The sequence below is a fragment of the Melanotaenia boesemani genome, chromosome 11 (assembly GCF_017639745.1).
Source record: "Melanotaenia boesemani isolate fMelBoe1 chromosome 11, fMelBoe1.pri, whole genome shotgun sequence".
Lineage (NCBI taxonomy): Eukaryota > Metazoa > Chordata > Actinopteri > Atheriniformes > Melanotaeniidae > Melanotaenia > Melanotaenia boesemani.
The window spans coordinates 24,491,270-24,512,517 of NC_055692.1; the positions used below are offsets into that span (position 1 = coordinate 24,491,270).

At 37.3% G+C, this 21,248-nt stretch overlaps 2 protein-coding genes across 2 annotated transcripts; both read left to right on the forward strand.

Annotated features, from left to right (window-relative positions):
- Positions 1-253: 253 nt before the first annotated feature.
- Positions 254-6,421, forward strand: vps33a (VPS33A core subunit of CORVET and HOPS complexes). Its single transcript, XM_041999543.1, has 13 exons — positions 254-443; positions 723-788; positions 919-1,046; positions 1,164-1,350; positions 1,458-1,574; positions 1,698-1,872; positions 2,321-2,514; positions 3,237-3,363; positions 3,693-3,760; positions 3,878-4,015; positions 4,143-4,280; positions 4,393-4,561; positions 5,809-6,421. Exons 1-13 carry the CDS (start codon positions 342-344, stop codon positions 6,000-6,002), a joined length of 1,803 nt encoding a protein of 600 aa, XP_041855477.1. The 5' UTR covers positions 254-341; the 3' UTR covers positions 6,003-6,421.
- Positions 6,422-11,449: 5,028 nt separating this feature from the next.
- Positions 11,450-19,018, forward strand: ppp2r2aa (protein phosphatase 2, regulatory subunit B, alpha a). Its single transcript, XM_041999357.1, has 10 exons — positions 11,450-11,760; positions 12,130-12,207; positions 13,151-13,248; positions 13,435-13,600; positions 13,794-13,906; positions 14,050-14,227; positions 16,107-16,271; positions 16,977-17,146; positions 17,281-17,372; positions 17,754-19,018. Exons 1-10 carry the CDS (start codon positions 11,754-11,756, stop codon positions 18,031-18,033), a joined length of 1,347 nt encoding a protein of 448 aa, XP_041855291.1. The 5' UTR covers positions 11,450-11,753; the 3' UTR covers positions 18,034-19,018.
- Positions 19,019-21,248: the final 2,230 nt, after the last annotated feature.

Below are 21,248 nucleotides of genomic sequence, written 5' to 3' on the forward strand. Positions count from 1 at the left end.
TTAAATGTAATAAACTACATTTCAATAATGCCAATCTGTTTTTTTGAATGACAAACAGCTCAAATTATTTCAGTTGTACACTGTTAGAAACCGCATGCGCATGCGTGCCACAAATTACTGTTTAGATTGAAGATCTTTATTTTTAACATAACTTGTGAGATAATTCGGAAAATACACACGAAGCTTGCACAATATAGCGGTAACAGACTTTATGTGTATATCTCTATCTTTAGGGTGTATTATCGTGTATGCAACAATCTTCTTACTGGTGTATCCCGGATCATGTGATTGAGACTTCCGCTCAAGTCACCTGATTTGATGTGACGCTATTAAGGAAAAAAATGGCTGCGCATCTATCGTACGGCAGAGTAAACTTAAACATATTAAGAGAAGCGGCACGAAAAGAGCTTCGAGAATTTTTGGACAAATGTGCGGGAAGCAAGGTAATAAACCCACATATATGTAGTTCACGGCCGAATTAATGGCAGCTGGAATACAGCGTGGTATAGTTAATCTTAACGTCATCATTTTCATGGAGATGTCAACAAGATTTATATTAAAAATGCATATATGCCTGCACATTTACACAGTATATCCAATGACAGCATAGCTACACGCCAATTTGATTGAAAGCTGGATTAAGAATTGTCTCACTTAATAAATTAAGTTTAATAACAAATAGCTACAGTGTAATCATAACATTTGCCCATGTTTCTCTATAGGCCATAGTTTGGGACGAGTATCTGACAGGACCCTTTGGACTGATAGCTCAGTACTCTTTGCTGAAGGTAAGCGCTTTCCTTTATCTATGTACATTTTGAAAATAAAATAATTAACAGATGTTAAACCGTATTTCTTCTCATGAAAAGGTAAATGTAACATAACTTACTGCTTGTGGTTGTTACTCTGCGTTTTCAGGAACATGAAGTGGAAAAAATGTTTACCCTCAAAAGTGGCAGGCTCCCATCTGCAGATGTCAAAAACATCATCTTCTTTGTCCGTCCCAGGCTGGAACTCATGGACATCATTGCTGAGAATGTATTCAGGTATTTGGGTCAGATGTTTATATCCACATCATAGGTGGTGATAAAGATATTTCTTTCCCTCTCTTAACATATGTTGATGGCATCTAACATGTATGTCCTGGATTGTGAACCTTTCAGTGAAGATAAGATGCATTCATCTCGAGATTTCCACATTTTGTTTGTGCCTCGGCGGAGTATGCTGTGTGAACAACGGCTGAAGGAGCAGGGTGTGCTGGGCTCTTTTATCAACATTGATGAGTATATCCTAGACCTGATTCCTTATGATGGTGACCTGCTCTCCATGGAGTATGAAAGTGCTTTCAGGGTGAGTTGAAGCAGTATCTATCATGTATAAACTAGCTGTCCACACTGTGCCACCAAAACAGTTCTGACGTAATGTAAACTTATTTGAACTCCTTTTTTAATCTACAGGAATGCTACTTGGAAAATGACCAAACAAGTCTATACCACACAGCCAAAGGCCTCATGACCTTACAGGCACTTTATGGTACCATTCCACAAATATATGGGAAAGGAGACAGTGCACGGGTGAATGTTTTGAATTTTAACTGCATCTTTAAAAATTGTTTGCATATGAATTTAAGGTCCGCAGAGGCCTGGTAAAACAGCCATTCGGACAAAGAATTCTAATAATAATCTGCGGCTCCTCAGCATGTCGCCAACATGATGTTGCGAATGAAGAGGGAGTTTGCTGGCACCCAGAATCAGATTCTGCCTGTGTTTGATACACTTCTCCTGCTGGACCGTAATGTTGACCTGCTCACCCCTCTGGCCACACAGCTCACCTACGAAGGTCTTATCGATGAGATCTATGGAATAAACAATGGTCAGAAAAAAAAACATTTTTTGTATTACTGCGTCTGATAATTGTATACTTTCCTTGTTCCTGTTTTTCCAATTTTATTTACTATCCAAAGTGGTGTTGAGATCTAATCCATACTCCATGTTTTACTTGTTTTCATTTGTACAATGTGTTGATTATTTTGTGGTTTTGAGGTGTAGGTTGATTTCTCCATGGTTTTTATTTGTGATATTTCCAGTATAGCTGTTCTTTCTTTGAATGTTTGCTGCACTTTCCTTTTCCTTTTGATGGCTTTTGTTCTGACAGCTGACAGTAATTTAAATAGATTTTCATACTCACTCTGAGTCTATTAGGGATTTTAACCCTAAAGTGGGAAAAAACAACTTATATTTTTTTGTGTTGTTTTTTTTAGTATTTATAATTTTAGTCCTTTTTTGTTAAAATCTCACTCCTGTTTTTGACTTCTTTGTAGGATATGTCAAACTACCTCCTGAGAAGTTTGCGCAGAAGAAGCAAGGTGAAGCAAGTAAAGATTTACCCACAGAGCCCAAGAAGTTGCAGCTTAACTCAGCAGAAGAACTGTATGCAGAAATTCGGGACAAAAATTTCAATGCTGTTGGTGCAGCACTCAGTAAAAAGGCCAAAATCATATCAGCTGCCTTTGAGGTCAGTCTTTTCCCATTTTATTGTATTTTCCTGCATTACCTCACTTTCACAAATGTTTCCAAATGCGGTTACAGTGCTTTCAAGTGAGAGAACCATTAGATTTCTTCCAGACATCCCTGATGTGATCTGATCTGTAATCTCTGTGGCACTTAACAGCAAAGGTGATAACAGGAGTGCATGAGGTTAACAAGGTGAAAGTGATAAGATGAAGTGCTAATAATTAAAGCCGAACACATAACAAAGTCTTTTTTTTTCCCCCCTTTCTCCCATCAGATGAAAACTCTGATACGAAACGAAAAGTACCGTAATAATGAAAGTTATTTTTCAGAAGTTGGGGAAACATTTTTCCAGGAGAAGGTTTCCAAGAGCACAATTTATAGTGTGTGTAGTAATATTTCAGTCTAGATTTATTTTAAGAGGATTCAGACTGGATAAAGCTGAAGATGCTGTTGGTGCAGCACTCAGCAACTTGGCCAAAATTATATTTGCTGCCTTTGAGGTCAGTCTTTTCCTATGTGGATGGAGACCCAAAAGCTTGATCCTGCTTTTGGGTCCTGTGTTAACTAGGTTAACTAGGTAAAAGAGTATTGTACATGTTTGTAAATTATTGTTCTAGCATGTTTTGATCTGCTTTGAAAGGGAATGCATTTTATTATTTAAATTTTCCTAAGTCTCTGTATAAAACGACTTGACAATTAAAGTGACCCATCTTTGTCTTTTAGGAACGCCATAATGCTAAAACAGTGGGAGAAATAAAGCAGTTTGTGTCTCAGTTGCCTCACATGCAGGCAGCACGAAGCTCGCTGGCTAACCACACTTCTGTTGCAGAGCTCATTAAGGACATAACCAGTATGTAAAGAACTCCATGACGTACCCTCAACTGTTTTGTAATTGTTCTTGTTTACTGTGTATACATGTCTCATTACATTTAGTGCACATGCAAATTATTTTTTAGAAGCCAAAAATATATAGTTATCCAACAAATCAAAATAATGTCTGTTGTAAAATTAATCAGCTCCTCACCACCAAATAAGGTAAAATGGTTGATGAACTGAGTAGAAATTTAACTTGTTAACCTATTAATACTTGTGTGTTGCAGTAGGTATTGATCAGTTTTAAAACCATCATATCCTGTGTTGTACATTAGAATATAATAAACTCAGTTTCTCCTCTTTCAGCATCTGAGGCCTTCTTTGATAATCTAACCGTGGAGCAGGAGTTTATGACAGGTGTGGACACTGACAAGGTATTTATACATTTGTTTACCTATGGTTTCTCCAACTCTGAGCTGATAAACATCGTTTTTAAGTTCACAGGTCTAAATTTGACTTTTACTGAAATCCTAAACAACTTGACTATGCAGGTGAACACATACATAGAAGACTGTATTGCCCAGAAGGATCCATTGATCAAGATTCTGCGTTTGGTGTGTATGCAGTCAGTCTGCAACAATGGCCTCAAACAGAAGGTTTTGGACTACTACAAGAGGGAAATACTTCAGGTAGGGTGACGTAGTGGTGAATTACTTTGTACTGTTAGCTTTTTGAGCATTTAAAACATTAAAACTGTATCTCCATTTTCTTTTTTTTTTTTAAACATTACCTCTCTTTCTTTGGTTTTTTGTGAAGACCTATGGCTATGAACACTTGCTAACCCTGAACAATCTAGAGAAGGCCGGTCTTTTAAAGCTGCAGACAAGCTCAAGGAATAACTACCCTACTATTAGAAAAACCCTTAAACTGTGGATGGAGGATGCAAATGAGCAGGTATTAGATTTAACTTGTGGATTTTACACATGCTATTTTGAGAAGAGGCCTTGAATCATGTTGGGGTTTTTTTGCCCCCTCTTTCTCTTCCTCTCTCTCATAATTCCTACAGAACCCCAATGACATCTCATACGTCTACAGTGGCTACGCTCCACTAAGCATTCGCTTGACTCAGGTGTTGGCGAGGCCTGGTTGGCGTAGCATTGAAGAGGTGCTGAAGATGCTTCCAGGCCCACATTTTGAAGAGAGACAACAGCTTCCATCTGGACTTCATAAGAAACGTAAGCATCAGTGCAAACTAGGGGTCTGTCAAACATTTCTAATCAAATCAAACCCAAACAATCTAAATTTATATCACATAAAACAGTGTCATGATGCTGATTGATTCCAATTCTGAAAAAGTAAAATATACATTCATGTGTTTCCTGACCACAAGAACAACCTATCATCTTTAACTGTGTGAAGGCTGTAGATAAATAAACTCAAAGCAGCAGAGTTGTTTCACTCTATGTGGAAGGAAAGCTGGCAAAACAAATTGAATACAAATGAGGCCAGGAGGTATTATAGTTAAGTGATTTTAATAAGGGAACATATTTTTTGCCAATCTTAATAGGATAAGTTGTGGAGTAATTGATCTAAAACTGCTAGACAAGCATTTCCTTCAGCTGAGATATTTTATGTGAATGTGTTAATCAGTAAAAACCAAAAGATTATACGGCCTGACTCTTGAGAGAGATGACAGAAAGAAGAGCCCTCTCTCTGTGAAAGCAACATCTTTTTTTTTACCACTAATTTTTCAAGAGAATTGATTGGTTGGGAGTCTGTGCTTACACATGAATGAACTACTGCTGCTCAGGAGCAGGCTATGTTCGATTTCCTGCATAAGTTAATGTGGCGATCTCATCTAGTAAGCAGCGAACTACCTTTGTGACACGGCAACCCAGAACTGAACCTGAAGCTACCACTCTGAGACAGTAATCCTGCTTTGTAGTTTGAGTCCCAGAACTGCTGTTTATCTTGCTGCTTGCTGCAGGATAAAAACACTAGCCTGCCTGCCATGTGGAGATAAAACAGAGGCTTTGTTTCAGTCAAGTCAAATGCTGAACAGCAACAGATTGATGGCCGACAGCAGACAATGCCACAGAACCTGTCAGTGTTAGTTTTTGTTTTTTTTCTGTGTGCCTGTGTCAAAGAATAAAACATGCTCTGCATGGTTTAGGAGTGACAACCACCAGTTTTCCACCATCAGTTTATTTTGGCAGTTGTGAAGAACACATTTAATTAAACACTTCATTTAAATTAGCTAATGAAAACAGCAAGTTTGGACTTGTTGCTACATGTCTGCCTTGCATTGGTTTGTAAAGGTGATAATAAAGGACTTTCTTCGAGGGAAAAGTCGCAGCTAAATTAATATTTTAACAGAGAGACTGAGAATCTTTTTACAGTCAGATGTATTTAGTGGACTATGGCGCAATCTTTTCCTTCTCACTTCAACAGTTTGAACAATTTTACTTCTTATATCTTACAGGCCAACAGGGGGAGAATCGGACAACGCTGGTGTTCTTCCTTGGTGGAGTGACGTATGCAGAAATAGCCGCACTCCGTTTCCTGTCTCAAATGGAAGACAGTGGGATGGAGTATATTATAGCCACTACAAAACTCATCAATGGCACAACTTGGATCAAATCCCTCATGGACCGGCCTGATTCACAGATGCCCTGATTCAGCTCAGTGTACAGATGGCCTCATCAAAAACACCCAATTCATCAGAAACCTCTCCTGCTATTATGCTTTTGATTTTTGTTTGTTTTAGATCCACAACAGTCTTTAAGTATTTAATAGATGTCTGTAAGCTCTTTAAAGGTGCCACATGGAGTTTTATTTCAGATGTGTTAAAGGTAGTCCTTTTTGACCAAAGGCAGTTGTGTTGATCACTGGGCACTTTAGATTACAATATAATAAACTGGATTAATCCTACAGGGGTTTTTTTTTAACATCTCTTTGTCCTCTTGTTACACACCTAATACTGTTTCACTATGGTGATATTGTATATAAGTATGTATTATGGAAAAAACGGTGGCCTGTTTGTAAAGATTTCATGCACAACACGATTAAAGATGCATTTTTATTTGCATTTTAAAGCTTTTATATTTTTTGTTATGTATGGCATCTGCTAGGGTTAAAATGAGTAAATAAAAGCATAAACTTAATTTTTTTGTTTTGTTTTTTTCTTTTTTTTTATTTTTGGGCAGTGTATCTGTCAGCAGTGGTCCAGCTCTCTAAAGAAGCAATTAGCACAATAACAGGCCTCCCGATCAGCCGATAATGGCCCTGTGTTGTCTGCAGAGCTCAGCCCACATCAGCCTATGATTTGACAGCACAGGACACTGATTTAATTAGGAAGCCATTTGCTCCATGTTCCGGTAGAGGATAACTGTGCTGCAGGAGGGTGTTTGAGCTCTGTAGCAGTCAATACTTTCTTCATCCATGACAGCGTATATACAGGGAGACCCATTGGCAGATATTTTTGGTAAAACCTTACTTGGGTCAATGTAAATTTCTCCCATGTTGGCTGGCTGGAAATGTTTTACAGTGTTTCTGCTGAATATATATATATATATATTTTTTTTTTTAAATGAGCAAGATCTTGCACTTATGTTTCTTTGAGGAGCAGGTGTGCTGGAGACTTAAATTGCCATTAAATCAATCCCAGGGGATTTAAGTCCTTGGGATCAGTTTTTGCTTTTGGCTCCTCCTCCACAATAAGGACTTGGAACGCCCAGAATTGCACAGACCAACTTGGACTTCACGGCTGGAAGCACAGGAGTCCACCCTCTAATCAGCTTCTGTCCTGCTCCAACATCAAGGTATGAGTCGTTACACATTCTTCCTGCTATGAAAAATATAGATTGAACTTGTTCAGCTGTTATGCATATATATAGAAGTGTTTGGATTATCCTAAACTATAAGCATGTACACTCATACAGATTAAAAGACTGAAACAAAAATGCATTATTATTTTTGCAACAGATAATAAATTCGCTTGGCTGTGACTTTGGTTGTACACCAAATAATCATGTCAATTAAAACATATGGAAGTTTTGTTCATTGTTATTGTTGATCCAGTCTGACAGTTTTGGAATGTTTTATTCAAGATATCACAAAGCATAAAGGTAAAACTGTTCAACATGTTGCCTGTTAGTTTACAAGCACTGAATGGTTTAGGACCAAAATACTTTCAGGATCTTCTGGTTCGTTATGAACCAGCCAGATCCCTCAGGTCATCAGGGTCAAGTCTTCTTTCTGTTCCTAGAGTCAGAACTAAACATGTAAAGATGGCATTCAGCTTTTATGCTCCTCACATGAGAAACAAACTCCCAGAAAACTGCAGATCTGTTGAAAGAGATTTAAATCGGGATTAAAAACTTTTCTATTTGCTCATTTTTGCCAAAACAACTGTAAATTCCTTACATTGTAAATTTTATTTATTTTTGTTTGTATTTATCTCATTTAACTTTAGCTCGTCTTTTTTTTTTTTTTTAATGTTTCTTCTGCACCCCGCTGTAATGCTTTTCATGTTTTATGAAAAGCACTTTGAATGGTCTTGTATATGTAATGTGCTATACAAATAAACTGGCCTTGCCTTGAAACAAACAGCAAATCAATACAGAACCTACTTAGTGCCATTTACAGATAAATTATTAACAGCAGTCTTGTAACAATACAGTTCCTTCAGATTTCTGGAGGGAACGGGATAAATTATTTTCCAACTCTAAAGCAAGCAAACAATTTCACATGAACTGCTAGCCGTTAAGTATTTGCTGCTTAAAAAGGAGTGGATAATTTATTCCAGTGAGCTATTTTAGTCTTAATTTTTGTATTTACTATTTAATTACTTGCATTTTTCTTGGTGTTAGCTTTTGTTTTCTTTCTGGATTCCCACATCATCCTTGTCTCTTGAACTTGAAAGTAATTTTTCTGATCTTTTGTGGTGAAATCTGACAGGTGTGGGTTTTTACAATGGGCCGAGGCGAGAACATGGGACACCTGATTCAGCTCGATCGAAGGCAGAAGACGCAGCAGGTGCCTCTAGACGTGGAGCCTTTGTTTATCCGCTTTCTCCGGACATTCAAGGAAATCCTGAAATTTGTTCTCTTCAGCTACACAGTGCTGTTTGGTGCCTTGCTCCTTGCCAGGTGGACCACTTATTTTATGGTGGGAAAGTGATATGAAAAAGACATTTGAAGAATGAGACTGAACTTGGACTTAAAACTCAAGTTGATTAAACATACCTCCTTGGGATTTAATGTCTATGCAGTTCATATAATACATGCTACAAGCTCTTAGCATAATTAGAGCTGAATATCTTTGTGTGTTTTTTTTAAGGAATCTAAAGAGGATATTAAGTGGGAATCTTCAGACTTGTTTTAAACAAGCCAGCTTGCAATTCATGTATTTGTGGAAAGTGTGATTAAATATGCAATTTAGAATCTGTACATTGCAAAATTACCAATAAGAAACTAATTAAATATTTATGTGAATGTGCATCACACAATGAAAGACTACATGTTCTTAATAGAAAAACCTTTAGACGTCTATTTAAATACAGTATTTCAGCACTGGAAATGTTGGAGGAAACCTGTTTCTCAAGCTTATTGGATCTTGTGTGTCTGAGAAACTTAAATCACAAGGTGAGCACAGCAGTCAGCTGCCACAGGGTCCCAGGTTTATTAGACGGCCTACATGTCACTTGTTACAGTATTGCAAACATTTTTTTAAAATATCTGATTAACTGAACACTTTATTTTCTGCATTATAAGCAGAAATGTGGCCATTTTGTAACTAATTGTGAGGAACTCAATGACACCTAACACATTATAATCTGCACATTTTTTTTTTTTTTTATGTGATTAATTCAAGTTCCTTTGTCTGTATGGTTTTAAAGTTAGATATGCTGCAGTGCTGCTGCCTCACGTGGCTTGGAATCTCTGTTACATCACTAGAGGAAGTGAGAGAGAGAGAGAAACAGCTTTAACTTGCCTTTTTTTTAATTAAAGAACTTATAACTGTCATTGAAACCAGAGTGTATGATTTTTTCCCCCAGAGTAGCCATTTTTATTTAGTCATAACAGGAACAGTACAAGTGTAATTTAAATCTACAAGCAATCTGAATCTAAGGTCTACGAGGAATGCATAAAGAAGAAATGAGCCATCCTTGATTAAATTTGTTTAAGTTGCAAATTTCCTGAGAAGTCTACATGTCTCCATTGCAGAGGGCTTGTTGTGCCACACATCTTAACAAAAACATGATAATTTTATCCATAACACCCATGATTTTCTTTTAAGTATAAACAATAAAAAAGAAAGTCTGTAGTGGCCATGGATAATCACAACACAATGTTTTTTTAAATCCATGACTGCCAAAAATTGCCATATAATTCAAATGCAGTTTGTCAATAATAATAATAATAATAATAATAATAATAATAATAATAATAATAATAATAATAATAACAATAATAATAATAATAATAATAATAATAATAATAATAATAATAATAAGTGGCTATCAGCGTTAATAAACCCTCTGGCGCATAGCGGTCACTGTAGTAAACAGCTACTAAAAAGTATTTTTCTTTTTAATGTATTGGTTTCTATGGTGGAACTGCATATTACCCGCTAGAGTGCTCTCTGCTGCTATACTCTATTGATTTCAATTCAGTGGTCAGTCGGTGTAACTGCAAGTAAAATTCCTCTGAATCCAAGATGGCCGATAAACAGCTACCCTTACCAACCACTGCTGGCATATCTTGCCAATCCTTTTATGCTGGAAGAGCCCCATTTGTAAAAAAAAAAAAAAAAAATACGACGATATACAGTTACATCTAAAGAAGGATATTAGCTTTTTGGAATATGAATTTTTTTATGTCCAATATATAGAAAATTAAGATCAACCATGTGTCCAATGAAGTGGACATCATGCATCACCCAGAATATTTTTACCATAAGTCATATAATTGCTTCACTGTTTCTTGTGACTGTTTTGGTTTTAAATCAATGTATAATTGTTGTATAAGCTATCATTTAAAATATACATTTTTGTCCAGGTTAGCTGTAGTATGTGTTGCTATAATAATTATTTTATCATATTTTGTAGACTTCAAACGCAGCAAATAATAAGGCAGCCTGCAGAATAGTCCAAAGTAATAGGTTTGGTACAGGGTATCACTGGCCCCAACTTACTAAGGTGAAAAATGCAAACAGATGCCATGATGCATATGGAAGACCAAATACATCTGCATGCAATGCTGTGCGCCACTGTGCCCTGGATGCTTTGTGAACATTCATACAATCTAGGTGTGATTAACATGGGAGTGTTCGGAGATGAAGGGAGGTTAATTAGTTAGTGTTTTCTTCCAACTTATCTTCAACATAAGGGCTTAGTTATACTGTCCTGCATCCTTATTGAGCTGTGGAGACTCACAGTAATGTTTCTCCTGTTGGAGATGGTTTGACACATGCAGGTGTAAGATTCATGGCTATGAGTGTCATTGGTTTTCCTATTCAGGCCCAACCATTGCACCTATACAGTGTTGAAATTTCCCAAAAATCGTTGAAATGTTTTTCAGAGCATGAAAAGAAAAAGTGTTTGTATATTTACAATAGAACACAAGTTAATTAACTTTTACAGTAAATTTACAGTGTTATAAGTTGAGTGCTCAGGTGCGTGTGGTCCACTGGAGTGGACATGTTTGTAATGGAAAAAATCATATATATATATTAAAAAAAAGTTTAACATTTAACAAGAAAAAAAAACATTTCAGAAAAAATCTTGACCAAGGCTTTTATAATTCATGCATCAGAGGGTTAAATTTAATCTAACAGAAATCTAAATGTCCTGATTAAAGTTCAGCGTTTTCTGATTTTATTTTCTAAATTCACCCTGACCACGTGGGTTAGTTCGATTTAATCACTGAAACAATTCACATGGGCGGAATGTAAGCTCTTTGATGGATTTACATAAAAGTTTCAATTTTTTTCTCTTGAAAATTTAAAGCATAATTAACTACTTAAACGTTCGTTGTCTGCAGTTATTTTTTTTTCTTTTTAGCTGACAGTTCGGGCTTTAATAGGAACACCGTCTTCGCTCTTTGATTCCTACTGCTCTCCGCCCGCGCTGCGCCATTTTGAAAGTGTAATGTTAGAAGAGGCTGAAGCGAGGGAAATCTCAAAGTAGAGTGCAAAGTCTGCAAACCAGTGGTGAAGGTTATAGGCTTTTTTTCCTTGGCTGGAAACTAAATTCATGCTTTCTTTAACAATTGAGTTGAGGACTTTCGGGGTTACTAAACGCATACCCAGTTTCTTAATTCCTCCAGCGCTCCTCGGTAAGAACCTCCCTGCCGACCCGGGTCAGCATTGCTTTCAGTCCAGGGCCTGAATCTGCTACAGAGACGCCCATCCGAGTCGGTCATTATGGCAGGTAAGACAAAAGAATAACGACTTTCAGAATGTATGTAATGCAAATATTTCCCCTTTTATCCTGTTTTGCACAAACGGTGGAGTTGTCTCCTCTTGTTATGGTTAACCTGATCGAACTAGCTAACAAGCTAAGATACAACTGATGTCCGTGTGTATCCCTGATAAGAGTTAAAGTGAGCGTTTTACAAAACAAACATGTTTGAACTCTTTGAGTCTGATCGTTTGTTCGGGCCATTTGTAACAAGCAGCTTGTATGTAGCCAGGAACTGCCTTGTTCTCGTTTACATGCTTTACGCTAAGTTAGCACACGGCTAACGCGTGAGAAGTTGTGTTGGGGTTCTGTCAAAACTTGGGCTTGTGTTTTTTGCAGGGCCCGGTGGTGGGAGCAGCGATGTGCAGTGGTGCTTTTCCCAAGTCAAAGGAGCGATGGATGATGATGTCGCTGAAGGTAAGGGCATGTGGCGATCACTCTATTCGACTGCTCTTTCTTACTAGCGTCCTATGCAATCTTGTGTGTAGGTTTGTTTCTATACACCTGCCAACTTCTTTCTTGAGGTGCTGATATATACCTTGAAGAAATCTCTCTATGGGAGTGTTAATCTGTCTACACTGAAGTTAGAGTGACAGTGGTGGTGCACTATTTCAAAGTCTTAGGACTTCTTGGCGTAGTAGTTCCAGTGTTTCAGATCATCTTTCACTTCATCATATTTAGTGATGATGAGACTAGATCACTTAAATATGTTTACACACTACATAGCAGGCACGTTTAAGTGTCATGCTGCAGAGTTGTCTATGGTAAGCTTGGCTCTGAGAACAAGTAAAGATGAAAATGTTTTTCTTATATGAATACATTCACCGTAATTACACTTATATGTAGACAATAAATGATAACATAGTAGTTTATTTGCATTTTACAAAGGCATTCTCCTTCACTTGATCGCTGTTTCCTTAATACAATAGTTTGTATGGAGTCAGGTCGTATCAGGCACTTTGTGTACTGTGTAAGGGATTGGCACAGCCCCACTGTCAACATTAAAGATTGCACTAGCTCAGAATAGTACCACTCTGTAAATGGGGATTGATTATTATTGAAGGAGTTGTTAGGAATGAGTGTCTTTGAAAAGTGCTGAATAGTTACAGATGGAAAGTAATTGTTTCTCCTAAAGATGTTCAGTAAACATTTAATTTCACTGCATTACAACACAGTAGAGTACGTGTGTGATTGCTCCATTGTGTTAGCACCATGGTTATTTCACCCCTCACAGGCAAACATGCCACATCTTCTGTTGTTTTGAGCTTTTTTTTTTTAAATTAAAAATCTTATAATATCATAACGTGGCAAATAACATATCCCCACCCCCACCCCCCCATTTTTTCTGCCATATTGACAGCTGATATCATATCTACTGTTGAATTCAATCATACCGGGGAGCTCCTTGCCACTGGGGACAAAGGAGGCCGTGTTGTCATCTTTCAGCAGGAGCCAGAGGTATTTTTAAGTAATGCACTCGGCAAAACATTGTCAATCTCAATGTGTGAAGATGGTTTACCCAGTTAAGAAGTGTGCAAAGTTGAATATTGTGAAAACAAAAAAGGGGTTTAATGTGGAAAGCAATACTTTATGGCAATAATGCTCCTTTATCTTAAGTCTGATTTAGGGTTTGTTATTGTTTAGAGTAAGAATCAGCCACAGTGCCGAGGAGAGTACAATGTTTACAGCACCTTCCAGAGCCACGAGCCTGAGTTTGACTACCTGAAAAGTCTTGAGATTGAAGAGAAGATCAACAAGATTCGATGGTTACCTCAGAAGAATGCGGCACAGTTCCTGTTGTCTACAAATGGTTAGTAAACCACCACACTTGATTTTTTTTTTTTTTTTTTTTTATGAATTTATTTTTTGCACACTGTTATAAGATTCAATTTTTGATGTTTTCTTTTTTCCTAATCTACACCTTTTCAGCTGCCCTTTGAAGACTCCTTAGCAATGAAATGGTCATGATTGTTCAGTTATTTCTGCTTTGTTCTCTCTGGTAGACAAAACCATTAAGTTGTGGAAAATTAGTGAGCGTGACAAAAGACCAGAGGGTTACAATTTGAAGGAAGAAAATGGGCGATACATAGATCCAAATACTGTCACAGCACTACGGGTGTGTATGCAGCTCTCTGTAATTTACACTCTAAATCACCCCATTCACGTACATTCCCAACTTATGAAAACATAACAAGCTGAGGACCCTACGAGGTCCACAACAGTCTACCTGTTTCCTGACAGTCTCCCTGCTCTCTTTAGGTACCAGTGTTCAAGCCGATGGATTTGATGGTGGAAGCCAGTCCCAGGCGAGTGTTTGCCAACGCTCACACCTACCATATCAATTCCATCTCAGTCAACAGTGATTGTGAGACCTATCTTTCTGCGGATGATTTGCGCATTAACCTCTGGCATCTGGAGATCACTGACCACAGCTTTAGTATCCTTTTGTTGCTTTATTCCACAAAACTACGTTTTTAATATAATTTCTTATATTTCTTCCTACAGTTTTATTATGTCTGCTGTTAAGTGTACAGCATAGCAAGAATACTCTGAACGCACTGTTAGTAACTTTTTCTATCTCACACGAGTCCAACTGCATCATCAGGTCCCTCTTTGAAATCCACACACTAACTGTGTCATTCTTTTTTAAATTAAGCCCTGAAATTGAGGGGAAGTAGCCTAATGGTTGCCTAGTGGTGTAGGCAACCAAAGTGCAGCAGTTTAAATCAATCTCTGGATTGGTCACTTTGTTAAGAATGCCCATGGCATTTGGAATAAAAGACATTTTGAAAGGACCTTAACCTGAGGAAATAACCTTCTTGACTTCAGGAGCTCAGATAGACAAGACAAAGGGTGATCGCCATCTGCCAGTATTCTCTTGGCTTTCCTCTTTGTCCTTTCAGAATAAATATTCATATGAGGCAATTGAGGTTTTTCCAAAACTTTGCCTGTCTTTACCACAATCCTGTTTAATTTGTTTTTGCATGTACAGCTTAAGTGACCAAACCAATCAGGGAGATGAAAAGACTGGATATGTAAAACATACAATTTTTAAAATCTGAGGACTAACACCAAGACAACTTAGCCAGCTGTTGTAATAATAATACTAATAGTAATGATTAATATAATTGTCTAATTTTTTTAATATTGTACATATAAATGATTGTGGGACTTGTGCATTTAAAAGTGTAAACTTTGGTGATTTACAGGAAAACTAAAGAGTGAAAATGATCTGCTTTACTATCTGACTTGAAGAATAGTGTCATGAATTATACCACTGCCAGATGTCATCAAACTTAAGTTTTTATTCGCTACAGACCGAAGCTTTACTCATCCTAAAGACGCGCTGTGGAACCTTTGGAGATTTTCTCAGTAACACACCCCTTATCAATGTCCAATTTGGCATCCATCTTGCATCCTACCTGTACTATAACCTCTCTCTACAGCCAGTTAAAGACAGTACTATCTTGACTTTTAGTTCTTGCTCTGTCCCATTCTCTCTCTTTCTTTTCCTTTTTGCGTTTCTTTGCAGAATCATCTATAGTGCACATTTAAAACGGTTGGTGAGTTTATATCCGCTTGCCAGAAAATCACATGGATCACAAAGCAAAACACAGCTGTAACGTCACTCGGCGTTATGGAAGAAAAAAATTATGAAATGCAGTTTCTCAACCTCAGGATGCGGCTGGGCAGCAATAGCACCAGAAATGTGCCTAATAAATGTCACTATGCCATCAAACAAGTCAGAAGTGTGGAATTATATGCCTCAAAAGTTACATAGTGCTTCTTTAAGGTTAATCTTGTGTGCCACATCATTTCCTCTGTCTTCCTGCCTGTGACCTAAAAATTGATCCCAGCTCAAAATCTTGCAGGATGTCTTAATTCCTTCATTGCATTTGGAGGAATGATTAACCTTCCTGGAGGCACTTTGAATGAGCAAGTGTTTGCTTTGCAGAAGTTTCCTAGGCATCAATGTCAAGATGTGGCACATCTTTAATTACAATTTTACTTTATTTGCTTTGTACATTCACTGCAGCTTTCTTCTAGGATAGCATTGTCTTTCGTTACAAGCTGAGACACAATAGATGTTGATTTAGACAGCTTGTTTTCATTAGGGAGAAACAATTCTGGTCATATACTTACTCCACTATATTATATTTATAATTGGATGCCTGTAAATTTTGAGGCTATGCAGATACTTTTAGCTAATATGAAAAGTGCATTTTTTTTCTCTCTGTAAGGTTGTTTGTAAAGGATTTTTCATGAATTTGTGGAAATACCTGTGTTGGTCTTTTGCCTTGACCAAAGTTCCTCAGACATCGTTGACATAAAGCCAGCTAATATGGAGGAGTTGACAGAAGTGATTACAGCCGCGGAGTTCCACCCAAACCAGTGCAACACCCTTGTCTACAGCAGCAGCAAGGGAACCATCCGCCTGTGTGACATGAGGGCATCAGCACTGTGCGACAAACATGCCAAACGTAACTCAACTTCATTAGTGCTTCATGTCTGCAGGCGCTGGATTCTCATACTCTAGATAGATGTGGAAACCAGAATAAGTTACTCGTCTTCACACAAGATTTCATCGTGTAGAGAAACGTTGTTGTCATACCTGTAAAGAGTCTAACTCTTTGATACAGTACATAGTAATGATTCTGCCATTCACAAAACTACCATCTGTCATTAAGAAGTTTTTTAAATAGGAGCATAAGATGGTTGGGACTAAATTAAACACGAAACAAAAAGATTCCTAGGTTTGCCGCATCCAAAATTGCATGCTTTATCTGAAATGGCCAAATTTGCAAACTATTTTTTAACTGATGGAAAACATTGTGGATAAAAGTTATGTTCTCTTTTTAAATGGAGAGTTTGTCCCTAAAACAGAGAACAACGCTCGGCAGTGGATAGTTTAATTAGTCATGCCACCAGCCTTTTTTTTTGTGTGAAAGAATGAGGAACGGTGCATCATCACATCATCTGAAATTATTCTCCATGCAAACTGTTTTTTGTATTTGGTGCACTTGTACCTCGAGCTCTTTTGCTGCTACATTGATGAAAATCTACAGGTCTTACCCTCCCTAAGTTCTATCATTGTTTGTGCAGCAATTATAGCGCTCCATTTCAATTTGTCATAAAGGAATAACTAATTAGATTTATCTCTTTTATTTTTAATTTATTTTTTAAAGTGTTTGAGGAGCCAGAGGATCCAAACAACCGCTCATTCTTTTCTGAAATCATTTCATCCATCTCTGATGTGAAGTTCAGCCACAGTGGACGCTACATGATGACGCGTGACTATCTATCTGTCAAAATTTGGGATCTCAACATGGAAAGCCGCCCAGTAGAGACGTACCAGGTCTGTGACTGATGACAAGAGTGCTTGGCATGTTGTACAGATGTCAAAATCAGATCTTCCCATCTTTTAGTGGAATTTTAAATCTTTGCACTGCCATTGAACTTTGTCACACTCTCATTGCTGTTTTTCAACAGGTGCATGAATATCTCAGGAGTAAGTTGTGTTCACTTTATGAAAACGACTGCATCTTTGACAAGTTTGAATGCTGTTGGAATGGAAATGACAGGTGAGATATTTATTTACTTTTTATTGATTTGTTTATTTTTACAAAAATTTTCCCCTATATCATAAACATAAAACATGTCATAAAATATTTATTGCAATCCAACATTTATCACAAAACATCTTCAGCAACATGCTAATTGCATGCATGCATAACAGATACATTTTAAGCAGACCTACCACTGAATGCAGAAAACATCGTCCTTATCAGCTGCTGTGGTTATCTACTCAGTGCACACCACAAGGCAGCACATGATTTCTTGTTGATGTTGGTGTCAGAGGGGTTTTCTCTACATGCTAGCGGGTGTGTTCTCCTTGATAATGTTTGAGATCAATATCAAGACAAATGACCAAACTGCTGCTTACGCACTTGTCTTTTCCACAGCGTGGTGATGACGGGTTCCTACAACAACTTCTTCAGGATGTTTGACAGAGGTTACCGGCAGGATGTGACCCTTGAGGCATCACGGGAAAACTGCAAGCCGCGATCAGTCCTGAAGCCTCGCAAAATAAGCACAGGTGGGAAGCGCAAAAAGGATGAGATCAGTGTAGACAGTCTGGACTTTAACAAGAAGATTCTCCACACTGCCTGGCATCCTCTGGACAACATCATTGCTGTGGCCACCACCAACAATCTGTACATATTCCAGGATAAGCTGAACTAGCATTTGTTAAACCACTCAGATCCCAGTTTCTGCTTGAGCCCTATTTCTTAGATTTAAAATAGCAACAATACATGTCTTTTTTTTTTTTTTTTTTTTTTTTTTTTTTTTTGCAAAATCCTAATATCTTGATAAGCTTTGTCCTTGGAATTTGTGACAAAGGCATTAACACAATACATCCAGTCAGGCCATTACAAGCACATCATACAGTATATGAGCACTGCTAACATGAACATGCAGGGGTTTTGTAGATCTAAGTTTGGAATTTTGTGTCCTAGGTTTTCTTCATTAGTAGCACTCCATTCACTGAGCTCCCATTTGCATCTCCACTACATCCCAAACCAAAGGGAAAACATTTTTCATTATTTTTTTTTTTTGTGCCATAGTGACATGATTTATTTATCTGTCATAGCCACCCCCTTTTCAAATTTTTGTAGCTATTGTATTTTAGTAGTTTGAGTAGGATATTTCTTTTAGTATTTTTGTCTTACTGTCACTAAATTCCTTTCAGTACTGGCCTGAAATACAGCTAATACTAGCTGTCAACACTCCATTCATGCCTAGTAACTATCAAGTTGCCAAGTTTTCTTACCGCTGCTTTCCTAATGTAGTGTGATTTTGCTGTAAAACGTACTTTTCCAATGCTCATTCTCTAGAAATGATGATGACTACTGCTAGTAATTTGAACAACAAAATGAACAAATGTGTCTTTAATCAAAATTTTCATTTAAAGCAGCCACTGTTATACATTAATCTTTTTGGAGTATGAAAGTTTTTGATAAGGAATTGGTAAGAGATGCACTGCAGAAAACTCAGTGTTTCAGGCATTTTGACCCCTTTTAGACTTGGAATATTCAACAGTAATGGCTTCATCAGTCTGTTTAAGAAACAAACTGTTGGGTGTTCCTCGCGGCCTTACTCAGTGATGCAGAAAGCCATAGTACAGGTGAAATTCTTTCACTTAGGATCCAGCAGCATTAATACTGCCTAACTCAACTCCTTACAGTGTCAGTATTCCAACACTATCATAATAACTTGTACCGTTAATCTTGCTGTTGTGTAAAATCATGTTGCTGGTTCATGGAAGCAGGTAAATTTTATCTTTCTACATGTTTCACTTTGATGAACAGGGACTCTCACTGGCCTCTTACTAGCAGGGCTTCTATTGCATTATTACGACTATCAACTCTTTCCAGTCATACAAACACAAAAAGCTGCAGTTCTCTGTTCGCAGTACAGTACAACATTCAGCATTTATTCCCTTTTCATTTGTTCTCTGGTCAAGTGCTGTCAAAAAACACATAAGTAGAACCAAATTTTGCTGGAAGGTTTCGATACTGCCAGTATTTGTTTAATGATGCAGTCTGACTAAAGTGTATAATGTGCCAAAATTCAGCATGTGTGTGCCTATCTGTTAGGTTTGGCAAAGTCCCAGGGTATTATGAAACAACAAGTGCAGTCACTGAGGTGAGAAGCTGTCACATTTAGGTGACACTGTCAGATTAATGAAAAGCCATGCATGTTTGAAAGGGGCCATAATAGCATCTGATACTGGAAGTGTCTTGTCAAAATCTGCTTTCGTAATGCAGAGCCGAAAGAAATTCATTATGTCCTTTTAACATCTGTACCTTTGTCTCTTTGCTTAGCTTTTAGATGCAATAGCTTACAAATGCAACACCTTTTTGACTCGCATAAGATCAAATCTGTAACCCTGGAGCATCCTGAACATTTGAGGAATTATTATTCATATCTCAGCTGCACCAGAATCTGATTAAGTGATCACTGAGACTCCTTATCACAAAAGAAGTACTGAAATGTATACATTGAGGGAAATGGTCAGCAGTTATGTGTAGAAGTTTTCTACTTTATGAGCATAAGCAAAAAAACAAAACAAAACAAAAATAAAACAAAAACTGTTATGTTATGGCAGACTGATTACTCTGAATCTTGTTTCTGTTCCTAGACTTATTTTATATATATGTATGATGTTTTGTACTGTACCTGATAAAGGATGAATAATCCCTAAAGCTGATTTATTTTTATATGAATTAAGGCAATAAGATTACAGTCTGATCACTGTATTTTCTTCAGCTACCTGTCTTTAACTGACTGTAGTGGGAACGTTGTTTTGAAAGTCAGGTATACTTTTTGTATTATGACATTTTGTTGATCCTGGCAGGTATTCTTGTGGCATCAAGGACTTGTATAATTTTTAATGTGGGATGTCCAAAGAAGATTATTTTCAGTTTTCTGTATCACCTGTAATAAGCACTGTAACATCTTTTTGTTTTAACCAATGTACTTTAAGGCTTCAGGGTTCACTTCAGAGTTAATTTGGATTTTAACGTTCTGTTTATGTGTCATGATTTTGCTTAATGAACAAGGGTTCTTGCTATGAAAGTCGGACCCCAAGGGTCTGCAGAGGGAAATTGTTAAGTCCTCCAAAGCTGGTCAGGTGGGTTGACTAGGTGGTCTAACCAGTGTGTAGCACTCCTACATAATGGAGGCCTGCAAAGTATGTGGTGTGCGGATGATTGTTGAATGGAGTTGGATTTCTTTTGGAGGGAATGGCGTAATTACAGCAAAGTGGTCCACTTGATTAATATTACATTCAAGCCTTTAAAATCAGGCTATGGAGCTTCTTTTTGTGTGTGTGTGTGTTCACCAGGTTGTGTAAGTAAACCAGACTGTGCACTTGAAATAAAACCACCAGTTTTAATATGGTGGTGGTAAACTACTGTCAAGTGTCAGTCTCTCAGGGCTCAGGGTTGTACTCATGACATACTTTTTTCATTTCTGTCTTTCCTTTAAATTTTTTAACAAGACTGTGTGGCTCAGTCATGTTATTTGCCTCAGATGTATGAAGCTTTATAGAGCTTTGACCCATTCATTGGTCAATGCTCTAACAAGTTATCCCTCCATCAAGGAGATATATAACAGTGATACATTAGATTTTACTTTTTTTTTACAGATTGTTAAAAAAAAGAAACAAATTAAAAAAACAAGTTATATTAATTAAGAAATTAAAGAACTGTCTTTTTAATTGCTCCTTCATATTGTCTTCATACACTGGCTGTTGCTCTAGACTGTTGTGTAAACCACAAAGATATTCAGAAGAGCCCTGTTGCCTTTCTTATAGCATTAAGAAAAAATAAGATAATCAATTATAAATATAACCAGATAAACTGCTCAGGAGATATTACTGCTGCTCTGTGAGC

Excerpts from the sequence above, each read along its gene's own strand:
- vps33a (XM_041999543.1), top strand. The coding sequence starts at position 342 with ATGGCTGCGCATCTATCGTACGGCAGAGTAAACTTAAACATATTAAGA. Across the intron at positions 789-918 it reads CTCAGTACTCTTTGCTGAAG|GAACATGAAGTGGAAAAAAT; the intron begins GTAAGCGCTTTC and ends CTGCGTTTTCAG. Across the intron at positions 3,761-3,877 it reads CAGGTGTGGACACTGACAAG|GTGAACACATACATAGAAGA; the intron begins GTATTTATACAT and ends TTGACTATGCAG.
- ppp2r2aa (XM_041999357.1), top strand. Across the intron at positions 13,601-13,793 it reads GTTCCTGTTGTCTACAAATG|ACAAAACCATTAAGTTGTGG; the intron begins GTTAGTAAACCA and ends TCTCTCTGGTAG. Across the intron at positions 13,907-14,049 it reads ATACTGTCACAGCACTACGG|GTACCAGTGTTCAAGCCGAT; the intron begins GTGTGTATGCAG and ends TGCTCTCTTTAG.